The sequence below is a fragment of the Cyrtonyx montezumae genome, unplaced genomic scaffold, assembly GCF_038088225.1.
Source record: "Cyrtonyx montezumae isolate F1298 unplaced genomic scaffold, pur_monq_1.0 scaffold_15, whole genome shotgun sequence".
Taxonomy (NCBI): Eukaryota; Metazoa; Chordata; class Aves; order Galliformes; family Odontophoridae; genus Cyrtonyx; species Cyrtonyx montezumae.
In genome coordinates, this window is record NW_027071881.1 from 4,694,494 (window position 1) to 4,718,988 (window position 24,495).

Below are 24,495 nucleotides of genomic sequence, written 5' to 3' on the forward strand. Positions count from 1 at the left end.
ATACAGTAGCTTGAAATTTATTAACTTATACTGTAGATGTTATGTATTCCTATGACAAAATAGTCTTCAAAAAGAAATTTTTTTAAAGTTTTTTAATTTATTTTTTCTTTTGGGGGTAAAGTTTGCTCTACCAAATAGTGATCGTAACAAACTGATCTGTTATGGATGTTGCTATAGTGACATGCAATTATATATGATTTTGTTTTTAAAAAGGAAAAAATAAAAAAAAAAGACAAAAAAAAGCAAAAAGAAAACACCAGTGTTAGCTTAATCTTAATGTCTGGTGTTCGTCATGGTGAAATTATAACTATTACAGTGTAGGAGAACAATGACTGTGTTCTTTGAATGAGCCTTTGTTTGTGCTTTTTGTCATGTTATGCAGTGAACTATTTTTAAGGTCTAATCAGTGATTATTTTTCCAACTCCGTGTTTCTGTAAGGAATTATTTCACACACGGACCATTCTTAGCAGTTTTCCTCAGTGATGGAATATCATGAATGTGAGTCATTATGTAGCCGTCGTACATTGAGCAAAATAAACTTACAGATCTGACGTCAGCGCTGCTCGGTTCTGTTGCGTCTGTCGAGCTCCTGGGGCTGGGGGTGGCTTGGCATCCCCTTCCTTCCCAACTGCGGGCATCCATTGCTTCCTAACCAATGTTGGTGTCCCCAACTTTGGCATTCCCATCCCACTCTCGGCCTTGGGACTTCATGGTGTCCCTTCCCAACCTTTTGCATCCGCTTCTTCTCAACCCATGTTGACGCCCCCATCCCAACCGTTGGTATCCCAAACCATTAGTGTCCCCTTTCCAGCTTTGGCCTTTGGGACCTCCTGGTGTCCCTTCTCAACCCACATTGGTGTCCCCTTCCCAACAGTTGCTGTCCCATTCCCTCCCAACCCGTGGTGGCATCCCCTTCCCAACGATTGATGACCCCTTCCTTCCCAGCTGCTGGCATCCACTTCTTTCCAACCAGTGTTGGCTTTCCCTTCCCAACTGTTGGTGTCCCCTTTCCACTCTTGGCCTAAGGACCTCCTGGTGTCCCCAGCCTTGACATCCGCTGTCCAGCTTTGGCCTTGGGACCTCCTGGTGTCCCTTCCCAACCCTTCACATCCACTTCTTCCCAACCCACATTGGCATCCCCTTCCCAATAGCTGGCATCCCAAACCGTTAGCATCCCCTTTCTGGCCTCGGGGACCTCCTGGTGTTCTGGCCCAGGGTTTGGGTGGGGTCCCCGTGCTCTGTGTGCCCGGTGCGTGGCCGTGCTCTGTCTCTGCCTCACTGCCTCCCCACAGCTTTTTCCACTCTGCACAGTGCACGCTGACTCACTCTGTAAAAATAATCCCCTCCCTTGGAAACCGTACACCCAAAGCAGGTGTTGACTCACGCACGGCTGGGGCTGTGCCTCTGCCTCCCCACCTGTGCCCAGCCCTGGGCCATGGCACAGCCCTGGAGTGCTGATAAAGGCACCGGGGCTGGGACAGCACGCGGTGCCACCTCCAGGTGTGGTGCCACCGTGCTGCAACGCGTGACATTCTTCCCCACCTATGCAGAAAGCCAAGATGCCTGCTGCTGATCCCTAGTGCTGCTCTCGCTATGGCAACCATCTCCATCACTCCGGTTGCCGTGGCCACCCATCCCATAATGTCACGTGCCTACCCTGGGGGGGGGGGGGCTCCCAATGCTCTATGGGGGCCGGGTTGATGGAGGGGCCCCCCGCGGTTGTGGGATTCCTTCCCGGTCACTGCCTGCCTCCGGGATGACTCAGGGGGGATTAGGGGGATTTGTAGGAGCAGGAACACGGCTGCTGGCGACCTGGCCATGTAGGGCCAGCCCCGATTCTTGCATGGGGGTGTGGGCACAGGAGGGGCGTGGGGATTGTGGCACTGTGCCTGGCCCCTGAGCTGGGGCTGGAGGCGCACAAAGCCCCGTCCACCCAACTCATCCCGATGGGGTGAAAGGAGGGGGCACAATGGGGTGGGGGGCTGCTCGTCCCAGAAGGAATTGGGAATGGGGGCATGCTGCTGGGGTGGGGGTCCTGTTCTGAGCTCCTGAGCTTGCCTGCAAGCCGCAGGGGCTGTCTGTTTTATGGGATGTAGAGACCCAGGGTGTTGGCACCGGATGCAGCAGCTTGGATGTGTGGGGCGTGGAGATGTGGGGTGCTGACACTCAGAGCTTTGGAGAAAAGGAATGCTGAGATACGGAGACCCAAAATGCTGAGATCTGGGGTCCTGAGGACCTGGGACAGAGGAGAACTGGGATGCTGAGGTCTGGAAGATGAGACCTGGAATCTTGGAGACCCTGGGGACTGGGCACAAGTGATGCCGGAGATCAGGGTGCTGAATGTAGAGGGTGTGCAGTGTTGAGACTTTGGAGACCCAAGATGTCAGACCCCCAGGACACGGCAGGCCAGGACATTGACTTTGGGATATCAGAGACCCACAGTGCTGAAACCCAGGGTGCAGGGAGCGGGGCCCTGCGTGGAGTTGGACTCAGTGATCCTTCTGGGTCCCTTCCAACTCAGGATATGCCACGGTTCAATGGCTCTGTGACTTCAGAGACCCAGGATGTCTGGACATGTGGTGTGGGACGTGAGACCTGGCGTGCAAGCTGTAGGATGTGGCCAGCACACACGGGGCAGGTTTCTTCCACTACTTTTATTCCCATCATTTTTTTTTTTTATCTCTTTTCCTCCACATTTATTCAAGGCACTGGGTGACGGGTGAGTACAAAATAAAAAATACAAAGGGGAGCTGGGGCCGGGCGTGCGGGTGTGCGTGGTGGGGGAGGGGGGGACGGGCAGCAGCGGGGCCTCCTCCTACTTCTTGGCTGGTTCTTCCTTCTTGGCCTCAACGGTGACAGGGATGGTGATCTCGGATGACTGGATGGCCGGCTTGGGCAGCGGGGCCTCCACCGTCAGCATCCCATCAGGGGACAGCGAGGACCGCACGGCTGTGGCATCCACGCCGGGGGGAAGGCTGTGGGGAGAGGGCAGAGGTTGGAAAAAAACACAGATTTCTGAGTGTCCCCACTGGGGTCCGTGACAGCCCCAGTGTGTGCGGGCTGGGGATGGATGTCCCCGGTGTCCCTGACCCGGTACTTACGTGTATTTGCGGGTGAAGCACCTGGAGATGAAACCATGCTCATCCTGTTTCTCCTCGTGCTTGCCTGGAAGGAATAAAACCCAAAAGGTTGGTGCCCGTTGGGTCTCCACAGTCCAGGTTTGCCCTTCCCCACCCCAACAGCGCTGGGATGGGGGCAGTCCTCTCCCTCTTCACTCAGCCCTGAGTGATGGGAGGCACCTGGGTCCCTAGAGGAGCACCCCACAAATTTAAGGGCAGGAAACTGATGGTGGTGATGGGCCCAAGCCATCTCCAGTGCCTCTGTTTCAGTTTCCCACCGTGCTGGCCCTGTGCCGTGGGGTCTGTGTTTTGTCACAGCACCCCTCGCTGAGCCCCTCCCAGCACTCAGGGACACAGGATGCAGAGGGGCCTGGCTCTGCCCTGTGGCATCAACACCTCTGTCCCTATGGGGAACACACCACATCCCTCCCACGGGCTGCACACAGTAGCAGTGTGGGGCCGGGGACTGCGTGCGCAGCACTCTGTGTACACCATGAGTCATCCTCGGAATGCACTTGTAACCCTATTCCTTCTATGTTAGCGTCTCATTTTCTACTTTCTCTCTTTCCTTTTTCCACTTTCCTTTTCCCTTTTTCCTCTCCTCTCTTCTCCTCCCTCTTTCCCTTCTTTCCTTTTCCATTCCTTTTCCTTTCCCTCCCTATTTCCTTTTTCCTTTCCCTCTTCTCCTCTCTTTTCCCTTTCTCTTCTCTTTTCCTTTCCCTTCCCATCCCCGTTTCCCTTTTCCCATCTTCCTTTTCCCTTTCTCCTTCCTCACACGCTCTCTTCCCTCTCCCCCTTCCCCTTCTCCCACCTCGCTCCATGCACTCCCCAACCACAAACACATCCCCTCAACCACCCCCCCCCCCCAACTCTTCCACGGACCCACCGGTGATCTCCACGATGTTATCCTTGGTCTTCACCACCAGCTCTTCGGGAGCAAAGTGGTTGACATCCAGGGTGACCTTCCAGCTGTCGGCGCTCTGCCGGATCTCGGAGATGCCGCTGCTCAGCTGCCGGCTCAGCGCGCGGCCGTAGGGCGAGCCGGGGGCCGGGAGCAAGGCGCTCTCACTGGGCAGCAGACGGAAGTACCCGGGCCAGGCGCTGCCGCTGGGCCACTTGTACCAGTCCTCGGGGATGTGCGGCATCCCGAAGGATTGGTCGAAGAGGCGGCTGCCATGGTACCAGTCGCGGAAGGGTTCCCAGCTGGGGCTGCTGAGGAAGGTGAAGGGCACGCGGCGCTCGGCCATGGTGCGCGGGGCGGTGGCGTGGAGCGGCTGTAGGGCCTTATGAGCCCGTCCCGATGGTTATTTTTAGCTGGGAGGCGCAGCTGGCTATTAATGGAAATCGCAGCGGGGCCCAGGAAGGGACCAGAAGCTTTCCTCCGGCCCCGCGCAGCCGCAACCCCTGGCTGCCCGCCCCGCACGGCTCCTTGGCGCTGATGGATGGGAGCTGGATGCTCCCCAGCCTGCCCTCCCCTTCCCGTCAGCAGTCCCTGGGATGCGCGGTGCTGGGGGGGTGAGTCAGAGCAGGAGCCCGAGCTCGGCCCCGCGCCCACTGCGTCACCGCCACACCAGAAGCTTCTGGAGCCCACCAGAAATGGGGCACCCTCCCAGGCCCGGATGGGTCTGGGGGAGGGGTCCTAGGCTGTGGGAGCGGGGTCTGTAGGGCTGATGGAGGACAAGGGGCCGATGGGGGCTTATAGGGCTTGGTGGGGCTCAGCAGGGCCCAGTGGGGCTGGTGGAGGTCAAAAGGACCGATGGGGTCAGTGGGGAATTGTAGGAATGGGTATGGACAGTTGGGGCTTACTGGGGACCAGTGGGACTGGAAGGGACTGGTGGTGCTTTTGGTGGCTGATGGGGACTGACGAAGCTGATGCTGTTTGATGGGGATGTGGGGACCCTTAGGGGCTGAGCTCTGGCCTTGGGCTGTCTGCCCACCCCTACCCCAGCTCCCGCAGTGCACAGGCTTTGCTTTTAGGTCCCAGCACAGCCAGGAGATGGCTGTGAGACTCTGACATGCAGAGATGTGAGAGTCCTGGGGATAGGGGAAGGATGGGAGATGGATCCTTCAGCAGGGGGAGCTCGGGCTGTCCCCCTCCCCAGCCACAGCAGCACCTGCCAAACCCTTTGTCTGGGGATGGGGTGGGGGAGAGCCCCGTGTTGTCTGGGAAACAGGACAGAAAGGGATCAAAGCAGCTGAGCTGCAGAGGGGGAGGTGTGGGGCCACATCCTGCCGGGGGCTGGGGTGGGAGGGAGGGATGCAAAGAAACCGCTCCGTGCCCCGCAGCATCATTTACAATATATACTGTATATTTTATTATAATTGAACCAGCTCACTGAATCTACAGCTGTACTCACAGAAAAAAGAGAGCGCGCGCGAGAGAGGAAAATACTGAAGTATTTCTACAGAGTATTTTGTTCCAGTTGGCTCCCTCCGCGCCAGGAGACAGAGACTGTAAAAGAGGAAGACTGGAAATTTTCCCTGATGTGCTGTCCTGTCCGGGGCTCTGTCACTGTGGGAGCTGTGGCCATGGGGCGAGGATGGGAATGGAGTCAGGGATTGGGATTGGAATGGGGTCAGGGACGGGAATTGGGATTGGGACCACCCTGGAGGATGCCTCCAAGCATCCCTGTGCAGGGGGAGGGCAATGCAGGGTGCCTGAAGTGCGTGGCTGTGGTCAGAGCCCCCCACCCCAGCAGCACTAAAGGGGCATTACTGGACTCAAAGGGACACCCCAGCTGTGTGGTGCCCTCGGGGTAGGGACAAAGCCCCGATCCCATAGCGGTGCTGTGGGTTAATCCCAGCAGCTGTGCTCCCATCCCACCGGGCTCAGCGCTTCGTCCTCCTCCAGCCAGGCGGAAAACACACGGTCCATGCAGATTAAACGCCAACGGTGGGGGGCCGGGGGGGGGATGCCCCCAGGAAGGGCCTTCTTTTTGTTTGTTTGTTTTTTTATGGGTTTTTCTTTTTTCTTTTTTTTTTTGAAAATCAGCATAATTCTGCAGAATCGGGGCTGTCAGCAAAGCACCCCATCCTTTATCTCTGGTTAAAGCTCCAGGGAGGGCTGCGGGGATGCTCCAGCCCCAGGGCACCCTGAACCCACCACCACGTCACGGTGCCAGCGCAGCATCCTCCAGGACAGGGGTCACTGCCATCCCCTGGGGCTGAGATTCTTAGGGAAAGTGGCACCCTGAAGCCATCTGGGTCAGGAACTGAAGCAGGAGGCAGCCAGGGGCACCCAGCCAGGGCCCCAGTGCTCAAGAAGGAGCACCATGCACCCATGGGTGCCCAAAGAAATGGGGGTGTGCAAGGGGCACCTCGGTGAGGACCGCCCTGCAAGCACTGTGAGATACATCCCAAAACACACTTTTTTTTCAACCCAAATCCAGACCTGTGAGCATTTGTTCTGCTGGGGCAGGAGATGCAAAGCCCTAGTGAGGGGGGGGAGGGGAGCCCACCCCTTGGGCCCATAGCCCCGTGTGGGATGAGCACTGGGGATGCAGTGACACTTTGTTCGTCGGTGGCTCTGCGGTGTCCAGGGCTCTTGGGGCCCCGGGATAGTCTGTCACCTCTGTCCCCAGGGGTGCCATGGGGGCACAAGTCAGCGAGATGCTGCAGTTCCTTTGGGGCCGCACCTCCAGCCAGGCCTGGGTTGGGGAAAGGTGCTCAAAAAAGTCCCGAATACCCCAAAAAGCACCGCTGGATGGAGCACCCCCCCCAGCTATGTCGATGTGATTTGTTCCCTCGCTCTGTGCTCACCCACCCCATCCCCCCCATCACAAGCCACCCCCCAACCCCACCTCCCAACCCCCAAATACCCCACAGGCTCAGGGTCATCCCTCGCCCACACACACACACTTGGTCCATCCTTGGCAATCCCCTGCTCCTGGGGTGGGGTGGGATGGAGGCTCCTGGTGGGGGGGGGGAGGGCTCAGAAGCCAGCGCTCTCGGAGCTGCTGCGGCTGTTGTAGCTGGGGCTGCGGCTGGGGGGGCTGCGCGAGCGGCTGGGGGGGCTGCGAGTCCGGCTGCGGCTGCGGCTGGTGCTGTAGGTGTCATAGCTGCGGCTGCGGCTGCGGCTGTACGAGTAGGTGCTCAGCGAGCTGGAGGACGAGGGGCTGGGGCGGTAGTAGGGGATGGGACGCTTGCGAGCGCTGCGGAGGGAAAAGGGAAACTCAGTCACAGTCCGGGTGTGTAGGATGGGGAAGGGGTGGGGGAGCAGCAGCCCAACCTCTGCCTCAGTGAGCACGCGGTCCCCCGTCCCCTTCCCTCCTCCCCTGTTCCCCCCGGGTGTTAGTCCTGGATTAGGCAGCGCCGAGGACAGAAAGTGAGCGGGTTAATGTGGCTTTTGTGTTTTCCCAGCCACCAAAGAGTGAAAGCTGCTGAAAAAGAGATGTTAGGGATTAGCCAGCGTCAGGCTGCCTGAGCTCTGACCCACACCGGCTCCTATGGGGCAGTGACATCCGGAGCGGTGCATGGTGCTGAGCCTGGAGCCCTGCAGGTCCCCAAAACACAGCAGTTCAGTCCTTGCCCCCTTGTCCCAGCCCTACACAGCGGTGAGCAGTGTTAGTGGGACCGGAGAGAGACGCACAGATTGGAGGGGTCTGGGAGGAAGAGGAGGAGGAAGGGGAGAGGTTACCCTGGGAGCCAGGCAGGCGGCGGTGCTCTCCGAGAGGAACCTTGGGATGAAATGGAAAAGGAGACATTGGCATCACTGAGGGAGGAGGAAGGGCACGGGAGGTGGCACATGGTGCCATAAAGATGTCATCTGCTGGGCCACACACCGGCAGCCGTGCAGCCCTGAGGGATTCTGGCTTTAGGGGGGGGAGGGAACATGGTCAGAACAGCAGAGCTGGCTGATATGAGCTGTACTTCTCTTGTCTTCTCTTACAACTTCAGGCCTGTCCAGGAGAAATCAAAAACCCTCCCATCATGAGCAAGAGCCAGTGGCTGAAGATCCAGCCAGCTCCATGCTCAGACCCTGATAGCAAGGAGACAAATAGGTCAGAAACGAGGTAATCTCAGCTCAGTGCTGCTAATGCCACCAGCACTGCATGCTAACGAGGTGCTATATATGCACACAGTGTTTTGTCTGGCACTAAATATTGCCTGTCTTAGAGCCTGGCATCCTGAGTCAATAGGATCTCAAGGAGGAGAAAACTGCATTTAGAGGGCACATATGCACTGGGGCTGGACTTCTTGCTGGAATATACACATATAGAGTAAAATTATTCTTATTTTCTGTCTGCAAATGGGAAGAGACAGAAGAACGTAGTACTGGAGGCAGTCTGGCTATCCATCTGGGCCAGTCTGCTTCGCTCTTCATTCATCCTTAGGGTTATGAGCTATCCTTACAGCTGCTTGTCCATCTACCTGTCCAGCCACACTTTCATCCATCCATCCATCCATCCATCCATCCATCCATCCATCCATCCATCCATCCATCCATCCATCCATCCATCCATCCATCCATCCATCCATCCATCCATCCATCCAATCTTCTCTTCCTTCCTTCCATTTAACCATCTATCCATCTTGAAAGCTGAATGGGGCTTTGAGCAACCAGGTCTAGAGGGAGGTGTCCCTGCCTGTAACAGGGGGTTGAAACTAGATGATCATAAATGTCCCTTCCAACCCAAACCATTTATGATTCTACGATCTTTCCTTCCTGCCTTCCATCTATCCATCCATATAATCATTTAACCATCCTATCATCCAACCATCCTTCCATCCAACCATCTGCTCACCCCTCCCTCCCTCCCTCCCTCCACCCACCTGCCCTTTGGAGCACAATCTGGACACAGACCATGCACAGACTTCACGCTGGAACCCACCTGGTGATCCTCCTGGGCTCCATGAAGCTGGGGGAGTCACGTCTCCTCTTCCTGATTGGGGAGTAGCTCCGGGAGCGGCGCCGGGCCCGAGCAGGGTCTGGGTCACTGTGGCGTGTTCGGGGCTCACTGTCTTTCTCTCTACACCAACACAAGGAGGAGCATTAGAGGCACGAGGAGCCACATGGCATCTGTGTGGGGCAGGTAAAGCCCCTCCCCAAAACTTGGAGGGCAGGAACCCCATTCTCAGCTGCGGGTGCCCACTGAAGGTACTTTTGAGGCTGTCCTAAGTGATGGGACATGCAAGCCATGCACATTGCACTGCAGCCTCGGAGCGAGGACACACCTGGCAGCACAGGGATCTATGGGGCCCCCAGGCTCTGCTTGCCACCACTGCCCATCCCTCAAGACCTCAAGCCAGCCGTGCCCCACACCTGACCTGCTGGCAGTTTTCTTCTGTGAGGGAGAGCGGCTGCGGGTGCGTGCTGCCCGCTTGTCCCGTGAGCGGGAGCGGGACTTGGAGAGGGAGCAGCTGGAGCTCCAGGACGTGCTGCGGTGCCCCGTGCTGTGCGAGGGGCTCTTCCTGCGCTCCGAGGCTCCGTGCCGAGAGTGCTTCGCCGATGACTCCGAGCTGCTGTTGGGACGGCCACGGTGGTGCCTCTCCTTCCCCCTGCGGGGCACAGAGGGGACAACGTTGCAGGGTTGTCTTCACCGTGGTTCCTTTCCTTCTGCAAGCTTTGGGTTGTCCCCCGTGAGCCCTACGCACCAGCGTAGATCCCACACCACTCTGATTATCACGGAATTATAGTACTGTTTGATGGAGGGGACCCTCAGAGGCCATCTGGTCCCATGCCATGCTGGATAGAATTATAGGATATCCTGAGTTGGAAGGAGCCCATCAGGACGATGGAGTTCAACACCTGGCTCCACACAGGACCACCCACAATCAAACCATATGTCTGAGAGCACTGTCCAAACGCTGCTCGAGCTCCACCAGCTCAGGGTTGGGACCCCCGCCCTGGTTCCAGCTCCTGGCCACCCTCTTGGTGAAGAGCCTTTTCCTGACATCCAACCCGATTCTCCGTGATCCCACAGAGCCATGTGGGCACTGTGGGGCTCACCCATCCCTGCTGGGATCACATTCCAACAGCACAACAACCCAACAGCCACCCACCCCAAACTTGGAGCACATCCCACACCCGGATGGCATCAGGACATCCCAGACATCCATGTCTCCTATGTGATGGCACCCAGAGAGCTCTTACTTCTTAGCGTGGGCACCGTGGGTCCTGTCAGGGCCGAGTGGGTGGGAGCACGCCGAGCCCTCTGAGTCACTGCTGTAGCCAGTGGGGCTGAGCCCAGCCGGGGCCGGCAGGCGGGGGCCCTGGCCACGGTGTCGGGATGGCGAGGCAGAGCGGGAGCGGTGCCGGTGGCCGTGCTTGGCTCGCTCCAGCGAGGGCGAGCGGGCTCCATGACGGCCACCCCGGCTGCGAGGGGACGGCAGATCCGTCCTGCCGCGAGGCCGCGGAGAGGGGGACGGTGAGGCTGGCCTCTGGCAGGGGGAAGAGAGACAGAGAGAGGGGGGACAGGCAGAGGGGGGAAGAGAAGAAAGAAGGAGAAAGCGGTCTTCAGTGGGGCGCGCCAGGCTGGGGCTCGGTGCACAACGTCAACGCACATAGCATTAAGGCAGGCTACACAGATGCTACCCTGCACCTTCCTCAGCCTCTCGCCCTCAACAACGTGGGTCATGCAAACCTCCGCATGCAAAACGCAAAAAAAAATATAATAATTGTCAACGAAAAACAAAGAAACAAAGAGGGGTCGGGTGGGGGAGACGAGAAAAAAAAAATAATCCAAGAAACCCAAAGTCATTGGGGAGGGAGAACTCAAAGGGAAAGAAACGACCCCCCGGACACCTGGAGAGAAAGCAAACCCAGCGCCCGCCCAACCTGACCAAGAGAGGTGGAAGGAAAAGGGGAGGAAAACCCAAACCAACTGAGGAAAACGAGGAAAACAAAAAAAGAAAAGATGAGAGGAAGGGAGAAAGGGAGAGAGTAAGTCAGAGTGAGCTGAGGGAGAGCGGGGGGAACCAAACAGGTGAGGGGTTGGGTGGGCGCGGGGCGGGAGGGCTGCTCACACAGAGGCATGCACATATATAGAGATCTATAATGTTTATATATGCGTAGGTTTATAGATAGTACGGCTTTTGGTTCAAAACAAATCAAGAAACGAGGAAGACGGCACAGAGCAACGATGGAGGGCAAGGCAGGGAGTCAGGGGGCGAGGGGAGAGAAGGGAAAAAGAAACCGAAAGAAAGAAGAAAACATCGAAATCAAAGGAAAACCAAACCAAAACTTCACAAATGTCATCGTTACTGAGATAAATGAATGTCTCTGAACTCTTCCTGGGATACGCATTGATCTGTTAGCTGTGACTCTGCAGGGAACTGCTAAGTCCTCATCAGCACTCAACACAGACTTTGATTTCTGCTTCCTTTTTTTTTTTTTCCATTATATGCTTTTTTTTTTTTTTTTAAGTCCCTCTTGGTTAACATCCACTTACCAAAAAAGTGGCATTTCCTCCTTTAGTAGGTAAGGTATGAAGAGAAGGGAAAAGCGGGGCAATATAAGTGCATCATTAGATTCACAAAAATGCAAGAGAGAAAGAAAGAGAGAGAGAGGAGGAGAGACAGAGACAAAGAGAGGAGAGAAATAAAACAAAACAACTCCCTTTGCTATGCTCCAACACCGGGCGTGGGGGGACCCATCCTGGCTACCCAGCAGTGACATGGGGCCACCAGCGTGGTGATCACCCCAACCGGACCAGGCTATGGGGAGGTTTGGGGGGGTCTCCCCCACTCCATCAGCCCCTGATGCCCATGGAGGGTAAATCCTGTGTGATCTGATGGGGCTTAAGAGGATTTGTGAGGTGCCACTGCCCTTGGGGCGGCCGTTGACCTCATTTCTCCACCATCCCTTTGCCTCAAGTGTGGTTAATCCTAAGTGCTGCTTTTCTCCACCAAAAGAGAAGTGGATGATGTACCACAGGCCCTCAAGGAAGATGTTGTCAAAAGGACGCAAGGCCACCACCCTGCTGGTGGCACATCCCCACTGCTCCCTCGTTCCTATGGACAAGGGGTCCAAGCCAGCACCTGCAAACTCTATAGCAGCAGGGCCCCAAGTGAAATGAGGAGGGTGGCGATGGATGCCCCACCATCAGCATCCACACAGGGATGGGGCCGTGGCTGCACCCCAGCCCCACATCCAGGATAAAATCCAAGTGGAGAAGGAGAAAAGAGAGAGAAAGACAGAGTGATGGGACCGCCCCACAAGAGCGGCATTCCCACATTTGCCATCCATGCCGTGGGGATATGGTGTCCATATCCACAACATGGGAAGAGGGATGGGGAGGGCAGAGGGGGCTTTTTTTGGAAGAAAAAATAAGGAAGATCCAAATAAATCCTTTGCAAAGGTCCAGTTCCATAGGGAAAACACCTCCATGGTGCTTGTTCTGGGCATAGAACATCTCAGGATATCTCCACAACCCCCAGTGCTCTCCCCAGAACCCTCTGGCTCACTACCACAACAAAGTCCCAGGAGGGGCAAAAACACCCAACCTCCCCCAGTTTCTCACTTGCTGGCTCTTCCTCCCTCCCCAAAACACCCACAGCCCCATAAATCCTTCGCACACACTGGGATGTGCCTGCTGCTCGTTGCCTCTATTTCTGCTAATTGCACTCGATCTCATTATCCAGCCCCTAAGGAAGCAAGGGGGAACTCAGCCCGACCCAACGTGACTGTACCATTTGTGGGAACAAACACAAACTCGGAGGGCTAAAACACACAGAAATGCATTCTACCAACGGAACGAGGAAAAGAGAAAAGGCAGAAAGAAAGAAAAAATATTACATGGACAGGGCAAAATAATAATAATAAAAAAGAACGTAAGAGAAGAGCATGGCTTTGCAGCTAACTGGGAAAAACCATACAAATCGAAAAAAAAATCATATATAGCCACCAAAAAGAGACAAAATGAAAAAAAGAGAGAGAAAGAGAGAAAGAAAGTAAGAAAGAGAAAGAAAGAAAGTAAGAAAGAGAAAATAACATTAAATCAAGCTACGGTGCTTTTCAACAGGCTCATCTGCAGAAGTGAACGTGCAGAGGTGGACGAAATACCTACCTTCTGAATTGGCAGTGACAGGAATGCAATAATAAAAAAGAAAACAATAATCTCCACATTTGGAGTGCAGAATGGGAAAAAGACAATGACTCTTTAGTAATGTGATTTAGACCCCTTTGCTAATCAAGTTTGCTTTGCTTAGAGTTTTTAATATATAATTGGTCTTGTTTGCATCTTTTGTTTGCTTTTTTGTCGTTTTGCTTAATTGGAAAGCCCGTGGCTTTTGCGGCCGCAGCGGGTTTGCCAGCTTTGTGTGTAACCCAGCCCCTAGACAGCAGCACTGCAATTCGGTTTGAAGAGTGGCTGCTGGACACGACCAAATCCCAAACAACATGCAAGGGGAGCGGATGGACGAGGACAGGTGGAGGCCTGGAGGGTCGGGTCGGCACTGGCCCAAATTAAACCAGAGAGAAATCAGTTACAGAGAGTGTGTGCAGGTGAGAGAGTGAGGTGAGGAGGAGGAGGGAGAGATGGGGAGGAAGGAACGAGCACGAGGAGGATGGGGAGGCAGCTGGAGGCGAGGATGGATGGAGATGGGACAGGGAATTTAAAAGGGAAGTCAACATCACACAGCACCTTGCCTGGGGAGCCCACGGTGCTGGCCTGGGCACAGAGATGGGGAAAAAACAAGCTGAGTCGAGTGGCTTTGGAGAGCTTGCGGGGGAGGCCAGGTGCTCAGCCCTGCCGCTCCTGGAAGGATGCTCAGGATGTTGGGGTGCTCGGGATGCAGTACGGCAGCATCACGGCATGGGGTGGCTGAGAGGGGGTCAAGGGTTGGTGGACATCACGGCCCCGTGGCCCATCCTGCTGGGGTTACACATGGGGAGGGGACCCCCGCCAGCACCACGGACAGCTGCCGGGAGGCAGCGGGGCCGCGGCCAAATCATGGAGGCCAAGGGCAACTGGCAGCTCACAGCTGCTTGCTTATCTTCCCTTTTAAAGCCCTCGTTCAAAATATAGAGAATGGAGGTACAATGTTCAACGGCTGTCAATATTTTAGAAAACACATCTGCTTTTTGTTGTTGTTGTTGTTGATTTTTTTGTTTTTTTTTTCTTCTCCACATCAATACACACAAAAGCAAAAAATTCTAGAACAACACGACGACGACAGGGGAAATAAAATAAGATATATATATTGTTTGCATTTCTGTACGTTACGAAGGAAAAGAAAATAAATCATGATAAAGGAAACTAAAATGAGGGGGGGGAAAAAGCGTGGTTTCATTGCCCTTCCCTCCCCCTCTTCCCTGCTTCTGCTGAGCAAGAAATGGAATTGTATATTACCGTTTGGGTTTTTTTTCAAATGGGAGGCTAAAGAAAAACACAGATGGGATTTAAAAGAAAAGAAAAATAACAAAAACAAAGAGAACAAAAACAGAGAGAAAGAGAGAGAGAAAGAGAGAAAAGTTGTCGGAGAAAAGTCCCCTCCAGAGGTGGGGAGCCAAGGGAACTCGTGTGGTGTGGGTGATGCGGGGTGCCCGGGGCGGGGGCTCCTTGGCACCCGCACCCCAAACAGCAAAGAAGAATGTGGAGAGATGCTTCATTACTGGTTAAACTGGGGCTGGTCCTCTCATCCCATTGTGGGGACAAGCCCCTGCACAGAGGGGTTTTGCTGGGACTCTTGGACAATCGGACCCACTGTCACCCATCATGGGGACCCAGGATGCCCAAAATCTTAGCACTTAGCCCCAAGCCCCACTCCATGCCTTCTCCCAAACATACAGCAGTCCCCAGTCTGGGCACACAGAGTGGTGCTGGGATGCTGCACTGGGATGGGCTGGAGGTGGCAAGGAAATAAGACTTTTCCGTTTTTACCTATTTTTTGGCCATCTGGGAGCTCTCCACTCCCAACAGTGGCCCTGCTGAGCCACTTCAGGGTGTGACATCCACAGAACGGCCATGGAGGGGGAGACACAGGGCCGGGGGGTCCTGCCCACAGGAGATGGACCAGCACCCCAGGGCTGGGGGGAACGTGTGCACACAGGGACGGGTACGGCTAGCACCCGGTGTCCCCACCAGTCTGTCCGTTATCGTGAGATGGGGAAGGAGGGGAGAGGAGAGCCAAGGCGAGGGGTTCCTGCAAAGGGAGGAGGAAGAGGAGGAGAGGGCAGCGAACCGTGGTGCAAGAAAAGCCTACGTACATCCGTTGTCTCCTCGAGCGCGGGGCCGTGGCTGTGGCGGCCATTCTGGGCGCTGCCCTTGTGCCCGTTCTGGTGCGGCGAGGCCGAGCGGCGCGGTGAGGAGGAGGACGGGCTGCGGCTGGAGCGGGCGCTGTTGCCCTTGGGGCCGTCCTCACGGTGCTTGGGGCTTAGCCTGTGGGGCACGGCGCATGGCACATCCTCATCCACGTGCCAGCGTAACACTGGCACTCAACACTGGGTTTTGCGCTCTTCCCTAAGTTGAGATTTCGCTTTGAATCCCCACTGCTGTCTTCCCGACCCCTTAGAGCATCCCCTGTGCTGCAGTACCCTTCTGTTCCCATAGAGGACCCCACCGTGGGGGCACCACACCCAAGGGTGCTCCTACCTGCTGGGGGATTTGGAGTTTCTGTAGTCGGACGAGAGAGAAGCGCTGTGTGAGCTGCAGCTGCTGCGCCGGTGCGACCGCCAGGCTGGCGACGCGCTGCGGGACCTGTGGGGATGAGAGGCAGGGCCGACGGGCAGGCTGAGCCCCACAGCAGGCACATGTGAGCACTGAGGGGCACGCAGCCTGCCGGCCGCCCGCTCGCAGCACCTCACCTCTTGCGCTCTTTGTTTTTCTCTTTCCGTTTGTTTCTGGGGCTGCGGGACCTGTGGGGAGGGCAGAGAGGTGAAAGGGCAGAGATGGGATGCGGGGGCTTCCCCAGACCTGATTGGCACCTGGTTGCAATGGGTCACTGTGCTGAGCCATGGCCAACGCACACCCAGAGCATAGGGTGGCCCCTTGTCAGCTCCATGGTGACAATCAGTGTTGGGTTGAGGGGAATGATATGGGTGGCAGCGGTGTGGCTCCTGGCAGCCTTCACCCTCACCTGTGTCTTCTCTTCTTCCTAGAGCCCGACTCAGACCTGAGGATGAAGAGGAAGCAGAGATGAGGGAGGCACGTGGAGCTAGATGACAAGAAGTGAGGGACGGGCAGTGCCCGGGGATGGATGATGGAGATGAGGTCACAGGAGCAACTGGGATGGCTCTCCTGGCTGTGGGGAGGTGACAGCCCATGGTTTGGGGAACACTCTGTCCCTTGAAAGGACACCCAACCCTATACTCATTGCTACCTTGCCCAGCCTATGGGTTTCACAAGCCCTCCCTGAAGCTGCCCCCAGCCCTGGAGGAGGTGTCCATCTCACCTGTCACGTCTGTGCTTCTTTCCAGTCTTCTTTTTCTTCTCCTTGCGAATCGGGGAAGAGCTGTCACAGCTGCAGGAGGAAAAGTGGTGTCCATGGGGTGGGACCCTGAACCCCATCCCCGCTGACCCAAGGGAGCCCCATCCCCACAACCCATCGGCACCTCACTTCCCTGCACACCCCCCAGGATGCACAAATATTGCAAGGAAATGATTTCTTCAGGGGACAGAAAAGAGCGTTTGGCAGAAGGGCTCCGGGTTCACCCTGCAGCCAGGGCAGGCAGATCCCGCTGTGTCCCATTGCCACCTCGTGGGCTTCGCTGTCTCCAGCAGGAGATGAGAGCAGCTGACTGCTGCTGGGATTTGAGAACGGGACACTCACCTGCGCTCCGAACCGGGTTTCCTCTTTTTGCTGCCGCAGGGAAGGCAGAAAAGAAAAGGTTATTAAGGACAGCATCCTCCCACCATGCCAGGACGTACAAAATGGGAAGGGGACCAAATCCTGCCCAGTGCCACATGCAGGTTCTTCCCACCAAGAACATGGGAATGCCTTGATTGAGCCCAACACTGCTAACCAATGCTGGGGTGGGCAACCAGGATTCAGGGTGTATCAGCACAGGGACCAAAAGTCCTTTAGATGCTCCCTGGATCTACAGAGGCTGGGAAGGGTTGGGCAGGGAAGGGACACAGGGTTGAACTCTCCCTGTATAGGGGACAGCGCAGGGACCAGTGAGGACTCACCGGCTCCGGCGGTGACCTGATTTCTTTTTCTTTTTCTTCTTGGGAGGTGGGGAGGTGGAGCTGCTCGATCGTCTTTTCAGCCTGCAGGAAAGGGTTGGGGTGAGAGAAGAAAACCACCACGCCATGGCCGATGTCACCGTGCCCATCACGCCCTGACCTCGAGTTCAGTGTGGCTGTGCCGAGGAACAGTGTCAGAAGACCATGCATGCATTTAATACGGGGACACAGAGCTGCCACCTCCCACTGGGGACACCCCCAAAGCCCCCTGCCCAGACCTGTACTCTCGGTGGCTGCTGTCGTCACGGTAGCACTCAGCTGAGCAGTCACACTGCAGCAGGCAGCCCTCGCTGTACTCGGGGTACTGCACGGTGTACTCCTCTCCATCCAGGCCGTGGTGGTTTTCTATCACTCTGGTGAAGAAGGGAACACAGGAAACTCGGGAGTCTGACAGCAGAGAGGAGTGTGGCGAGGCTGAACTGGGGCTGGGGGAGAGGGCAGCAGCCTGGTGGCACTGCTGTTGGCACATGGGGTAAAGGAGAACTGGCTCTGTCACCTCCTCTTGGGTGACCTTGGGTATTAGGAAAAAATTATTCTCAGAGTGGTGCTGCAGTGGCACAGCTGCCCAGAGAGGTGGGGGTGTCACCCTCCCTGGAGGTGCTCCAGAACCATGGAGATGTGGCACTGAGAGATGCAGCCAGTGGGCACGGTGGGGTGGGTTGAGTTTGGACTTGGGGATCTGAGAGGTCTTTTCCAACCCGAATCATTCTGCCATCACCCAGCGCTCGCCATTCCCATGCGTATCACCAGCACACAGCGGAGGTCTCTGTGGGGTCCTCCTACAGCACCCGCCCCTACAGTGTGTCACACCGGGATGCACAGGGACATCCTCGGGGTCATCACTCAGAATCCCTTTGCTGCCTCACGAGGCAGAGTGGGGGCTGAGCGGGTGCTGCCAGCGGGGTCAGCTCAGGTCGGTGGCGGGGACAGGATTAGGGCGAGCAGAGCTGGTGGAAGACCGGGGATTATCCGCCGTCGGCAGGAGCTGCCTGGGATGATCCATCCAGACTTTGGGGCCAGCGCCCGACCTGCCACGGGCTTGGCACAGGAGGTGATGGGTGATGTCCCCCAGGACAACCAGGGTGAGGGAGGAGGGGACATCAGGCCCAAACCACCGGGGTCTCCTCTTCCACTTGAGCGGCTTCATCGGCATTAATTTTCCTGCTGCCATGGAAACGGACAGGAGGTTGCCATTGACTACCAGGGCTGTGGGCTGGACTCAGCGAGCGGGGGGGCCATGCCCATCTCCCATTGCTGCCCCCACCTCACACCGCTCCCGGCTCTGCCATCAGCCCCAAAGCCCCTGGGGACCTCAAGGGAACAGCATCCATCCCTCTGAGGAGTGGCAGTGGAAACAGTGAGGATGTGCGGTAGGTGATGAACTCCTGAGCTCAGAATGCTGCCGTGGGGCCTGGGAGCTTGGTGACAGACACTGGGAAAGGAAGACAGAGCAGGAAAACCACAAGCCCTGAGGGAACATTTCCTAGCAGTGGCACCTGCAGATGGCAGTCCATCTTAAAGGGTCCCTCCCAAATCAAATGATTCTGTGATTCCATGATTGCATCTTGGTAGGGACAGGGCAATCAAGGAGACTCCAGGTGCTCTGGAAGACACCACACTGGATGGTGCCATCATCAAAAGAACCCATGTTCCTGCCTCCCAGAGGATATTTTGCACTAGGAATCATGCTTCTTAGCTGAATGTCCCAACCTAGGTTCCTCCCCATGTCCCACCCTGGACACTGGCAGCAGAGGAAGTGCAGTCCCTTGAATTTTGATCCAACTTTACCATGAAAAAGCCTTTCAAACAACAACCAAACCATGGAAAGGATGAAGAAAAAAAGAGAGCTGAGCAAACTGAGTTAGCTTTTGTTGGACTTTCTGCTTGATGGGCAGAAGCATGACACCTCACCAGTGCTGGACCACACACTGCACACTGCAGACTGCTGCCAGCACATCGCCCATCAGCTGTGCTCAGCAGCTCGGGACCAGCTCGTGCTGCTCCAGTTACACCTCCTCTCCTGACACATGCCTGCGTTTCTTTTTAAGCCTACCAGCCTGTCCATCAAGCAGTTCCTCTGCCAGGAGCAGGCTGTGCACGCACAGACAGGAGCAGGGAGGGCACAGACAGCAAGCTGGGGCTCAGCTGGTCATGGCTCTGCTTGTTGCCTCAGTTTCCCCTGGGGATTTCTGCAGACAATGCTGAGCTTTTGCATGTACTTTGAAAAGAGAGCAGCTGGTTCAGAAACATGGGCCAGGAAGGTGTTGGAACAAGACTGGCACACAAGGTAAGTGCGCTCAGAGCTCATCCAGGCCATCACAAAGGCAGTGGGTGTTCATTAAAGCACTGGTATATCTTCAAGGAACACAGAGTTTTGCCACTCAGGCTATCCTTCAGCAGGGACTTCCACATGTCACATCCCCATCACATGGAGCACCACCTCCTTCGGACCCACGCGTGCCTCCCTCCTCCCAGCACCTCCTGGTTGTACACTCCTTGCAATCTCTTGCTTTGAGACCTTCCAACTCAGCACTATTATTTATAGCCCAAGGGCTAATCTAATGCTTACCCTTCCAAAGCAAGCCTGCAAGCAGGGAAAGGTGACAGCCACTCTGGGGTACCCTTGACACACCTCTGGCTTCCCCCTCATTAAAAACCGGCCCTAATGAGATGGGCAGCCTCCCCTGGGAAGATGCTCTGGAGATGACTTGTGCTCTGCAGGCAAAGGCCACTTGTTAACATGTCAATAGGATGCTCTACTGCCTGAGTGACCTGGGCAGGTTGGTTTACCCCACGCCTTGGTTTTCCCACCTGCCTGAAGAAAAACCCTGTATACTCCCTGGGATGGGGGTGAGTACACGCACCCCAAGTGGGGCTGGGCACAGCTGAGCCATGGTCCTGCTAGGTGGCTGCTGGCAGAGGAAGGCTGTTCCCTATACAGTGGCTTCCCCGCCTCCCCCTCGCCCTGATTTCCTGACCCTAATGAAGCATTAATATTCAGTGGACCTGCAGCATCTATTCCTGTCCCAAGTGACCTGGTTTCCAGGCTGATAGATGGTGTGCGCCGGGCCAGCCATGCTGTCTGGGCCATTAAGCATCACACCAATAAATCAGCATGAAACCGGGGCAGATCCTTGTGAGGAGGTTTCTTTGCCCAGACAGAGAAGCTGTGATTTCAGCCCTGGAGAAAGCAGGAGAAGCAACCGACCCAGCAAGAGTGGGCAGAGGTGAGGCATGGCCTGAACATCACATGGGACCGAGTTGGTGCTTTATTCTGCTCCAGTGACCTCAGCAATGTCCGTAGGCAGGCAGAAGCAGGGCATGAGTGGCTGGACTCACACACACCCCACGGTGAACACCAGACTTGCAGCTTGCTTGGCTGCTTGGCTGGCAGGGTGAGCCTTTCTATGCTTTGGTTTCATCATCTGAGACAGGAGCATTGCAACAATGGCATCTCTATAGAACATCCAATGGGTGACAAAGAACTGGGGCAAAATAACCTCTTTAGAGGTAGTACTCTGCCTCAGAGAGGCAAAATCTGCCTCCAGCCAACCAACTAACCAATTAGCCAATAAACCAACCAACCAATTGTCTAACCATCCATCCATCCACCCATCCATCCAGTAACCTGCCCCTAGACACCCTTTGTACCCATTCACCTATCCAACTACCACCATATATCCATCCATCCATCCTCAGTGATGATCTGGGATATATCTCCCTGGGACACATCTCCCTGGGACAGAAACATGTGGGACACAGATGGGCAGAGTCACAGCTGCCTCGCTTACATTTGGCGCCCGTGCTGGTCCTCCCTGGTGAGCACGCCTTCCTTCTCCATCAACATCTGCCGAAAAGTCCCCACTTTCTGCCGGATCTCCTCCTCTGAGTACCTGGATGGGCAGAGATGCAGTCAGGGCTGGCACAATCACAGCATCAGCTCCCCAGGGACTGTGTGCCCTCCAAAAGCTGAGACAGGAGCAGGGTGAATGGCCTAAAGGGGCACTCAGGACAGGGACATGCTGATGACTTCCCATACCCTTAGGAGCGGCATGTGGCCAATTGGGCTGGGAAGGAAAGGTGGCACTGTGATGGTCACCAGGGCCTGGAGGACAGCAGGACCTTCCTCCTGGTGATATCCACTCCCTCAGTCCTGCTTCCCCTTCCCAGTCAGGGCTCAGCAGAGGAAGGGTGAAAGAAGAGGACAACTATGAGGTTGTCCTTGTGTCCTCGTAGCCGGTGAAGCCAGGTCCCTCCTCCATCCCTACAGGAGCCTCCCTTGCTCGTCCCCACACTGTGCTGCGTCCCAGCAGCCGAGCCAGCTCTGCGCTAACACCGAACGCTGACTCAGGCCACTGCAGGGTTATTAACGAGAGACACTAATCACTTTGTCCCTGGCATCTGCAAACAGCCGCGGCAAAGCACTGCGCTCCAGCCGTCCCCCAGACACGGGAGGATCAGTGACAGTGGACAGCCCCGTACTGCATCCTGCATCGGCACAGAGCACCCCCTCGAACCCAAAGCTGAAGGTTCTGTGCTGAAAATGGTCAACGGGAGAAAATCACCACGCTTCCATCAGTGTCCCCGGGAGAGTGAGGCATGGGGCAGCACCTGGGCCACATCCTGCAGTCGAGTGCACAGCTCAACCATAATGAAAGAGGAATTAATATTAATGAGCTCATTTGCACTGAAATGGACTCATTAATACTCCAACCAGTGAGGGCTGCCCAGCAGGAGGGCAGTGAAACAGGCAGGTTGTTCCCCTTGCCTTGCACTCCACCAGGGCTGGGAGACCCCAAAAACAAGGCAGCACCCCCAGAATGCTGCTCTGCACCTCAGCACCTGCATGTCATGGATACTCACCCTGCAGCAAGAGGAACCCGAGGTTTGTCTGCAGAGTGGCTGCTTCTAACCCTAATGGAGGGATTTTTTTGCCTTGAACACAGAGAACGGGGTGGGGAAGGGAGCAGAAATTGCTGACGCTTCTTATCCAGAGAAGAAATCCAGGCACCAGCCAGAAGGAACCCTGCAGGCAGTCTGGAGCGGGCAGCAGTCAGACCCAGACCAGGAGGAGCCATCCACGTGGAAGGGAACGCTCACACCCCCAGAAACCCTCCCCTGCTGTCACAGCACCTGATCCCACTAGGCCCTGCCCTTGGAGATCAATCCCCCAAGGAAGAAACCCCCCCAGAGCACTTCCCCCACAGCCCCCAGAAGAGCTCCCACGCAGAGGGGGATTAACAAGGTTGGCCGAGATTATGGCTGTAATTATGTTATCATTCCAGCGCATCACCGTCACCACCATTATTAATAGCTCTAATAACAGCAAAGGCAATTACAGCAATAACAACAATACTGATCACAGTGCTGTTACTACCCACTGTTACTACCCACTGCAGTAACACTACTACTAATAGTGGGAATCCTAGTAGGGCACGGGAACCCAAAAGGAGGACCTGGGCTCCCCAAGGTGCCAGGTCAGCCTTACTTATTTCCATAATGACAAATTAAGCATAATCATTATTCCAGCCTGTGTGAGACAATTTAATTCTAGGTCACAGTTGTGTTCTTAATGAAAGCCTTGGCGAAGGCTCCTCTCAATCCATTTTCCCTCTCCCCAGCTGATCCCAGTCCCCGTCTCCCTGTGCGTGCGTAAGCATTTGCTCCATCAATCAGGCTTCAGTCCCAAAAGTGGAGAGTGAGAAGAGAGCAGGGACAAACTGAAGCACTGCAATGGGGGCTCAACACAACTGCTCTGCTTCATTCCCCCAGCCCATGGCTATTTTCTACTGAGGGATGTGATCTGGTGGGCACGGTGACGATGGGTTAAGAGTTGGACTCGGTGATCTTAGTGGTCTTTTCCAACCTTAATGGTTCTATGATTCTAGTAGAAGAATGGGCTAACCTTCTCGAACAAAGATTTCCTTCCAGCTTTGCACATCTGGGTACTTCAGAAGGGGTCCCAAGTCGTGGCTTATCCCCCCCACATCAGCCCCAGGTGCACACCACTCACCCTTGTTCTTCCATCATCTCCTGCAGCTCCATGCACTTCAGCTCCACCCGCCGCTTGCGCTCGTGGTCCAGGATCTCGCGGTGAGCCTTCTTCACCAGGCTGGGCTCCACCAGCCGCACCTCCTCCTCAGCTTTGTGCCACGTCCCCGAGGCGCCGGGCTGCGAGAAGCCGTTGGAGGCTTCTTGGGGTGATGGCACGTTGGCCCCATTGTTGTAGAGAGCCATGGTGGTGCTGGTGGCACGCAGCACCTGGTGGGGACAAAGAGCTATGGTCACCCACCAGGGCTGAACAACCACCCATCCACGGTGTGGGACTGAGCATGGGAGCTCTGAGCTCGCCAAGGTGCTGGAAAAGGAGCTGAAAGCAGCAGTGGGGACAAACATCCTTGTGCTCTCCAAGCACCTTTCTGCATTATTAAAACCTATTGATTCCTATGTCTGAAACACAAGGAAACCAGCACGGTTACAGCAGGATCTCTATGGAAATGTCACCTATGGGTCAACACACATTTACCCACCCGTGTTAGCTTGGGTTCCCCTCTTCCTCAACAACTCCACTTTTCTCTCATCAGGGACAAGAATTCAGGGACGATGGGAGCTTCCTCCTGGGAATTGTTTCTCCACCAAAGGGCTCCTTCCATGGGGGAGAGAGGGGGAGGAAGCAGATGCTTTCTGCAGCAGCAGCCTCTGCTTGCTTCCTCCAGCGGGAATTCATTTTATCCTTAGCCCAGCAGTGAGGAAATTCATTGCTGCAAAACCTTGAGAATGTACTGGATGTGTCGCTGGACTGATAGAGGGAGGAGTGTGTGCACAGAGAGAGGAGATAAATGGCCTGCCAGAGCTACAGATAAGGACTACGAGGTGGTGGAGGCTGGATCCACTGGGAAGTGTACCCAGTGGGAGATAACCCTGTGTGTGGATGGAGCTCGGTGTCTTTGCACAGCCCTCAGTGCTGATGTTGAGTGCTGGTATGAAAAGTCTGGCTGCAGAAGCCCTCTGAGGTGGTGGGAGAGGGTTTGGGACTCTTTGGTCCCCAGACATTACTGGTCACTCTCGGGTGTGCAGCAGGGCTTGGTGCGGTGGGACTGGGGATGCCCAGTTGGGGTCAGTTCCTCCCCCCGGCTTGCATGGGAGCCTTTCCCAGGCAGCCGAGGACAAGGGGCTGGGGGTGGCAGGGAGGGAAGTGCTCAGACGTGAGTAATATTCCCCATAATAGCTAATAACGGCAATCCTGCCT

General features: G+C 55.7%; 2 protein-coding genes across 2 annotated transcripts; both read right to left on the reverse strand.

Moving 5' to 3' along the window:
* Positions 1-2,684: 2,684 nt before the first annotated feature.
* On the reverse strand, positions 2,685-4,394 carry HSPB1 (heat shock protein family B (small) member 1). Its single transcript, XM_065731767.1, has 3 exons — positions 4,007-4,394; positions 3,103-3,166; positions 2,685-2,976 (listed from the first exon to the last, which is right to left on the reverse strand). The coding sequence occupies exons 1-3, from the start codon at positions 4,365-4,367 to the stop codon at positions 2,817-2,819; spliced, it is 585 nt and encodes a 194-aa protein (XP_065587839.1). The 5' UTR covers positions 4,368-4,394; the 3' UTR covers positions 2,685-2,816.
* A 2,650-nt stretch (positions 4,395-7,044) lies between these two features.
* Positions 7,045-23,483, reverse strand: SRRM3 (serine/arginine repetitive matrix 3). Its single transcript, XM_065732179.1, has 14 exons — positions 23,260-23,483; positions 21,038-21,139; positions 17,465-17,599; positions 17,190-17,270; positions 16,831-16,860; positions 16,453-16,521; positions 16,138-16,173; positions 15,866-15,916; positions 15,654-15,758; positions 15,269-15,440; positions 10,214-10,500; positions 9,388-9,618; positions 8,952-9,089; positions 7,045-7,271 (listed from the first exon to the last, which is right to left on the reverse strand). The coding sequence occupies exons 1-14, from the start codon at positions 23,481-23,483 to the stop codon at positions 7,052-7,054; spliced, it is 1,881 nt and encodes a 626-aa protein (XP_065588251.1). The 3' UTR covers positions 7,045-7,051.
* Positions 23,484-24,495: the final 1,012 nt, after the last annotated feature.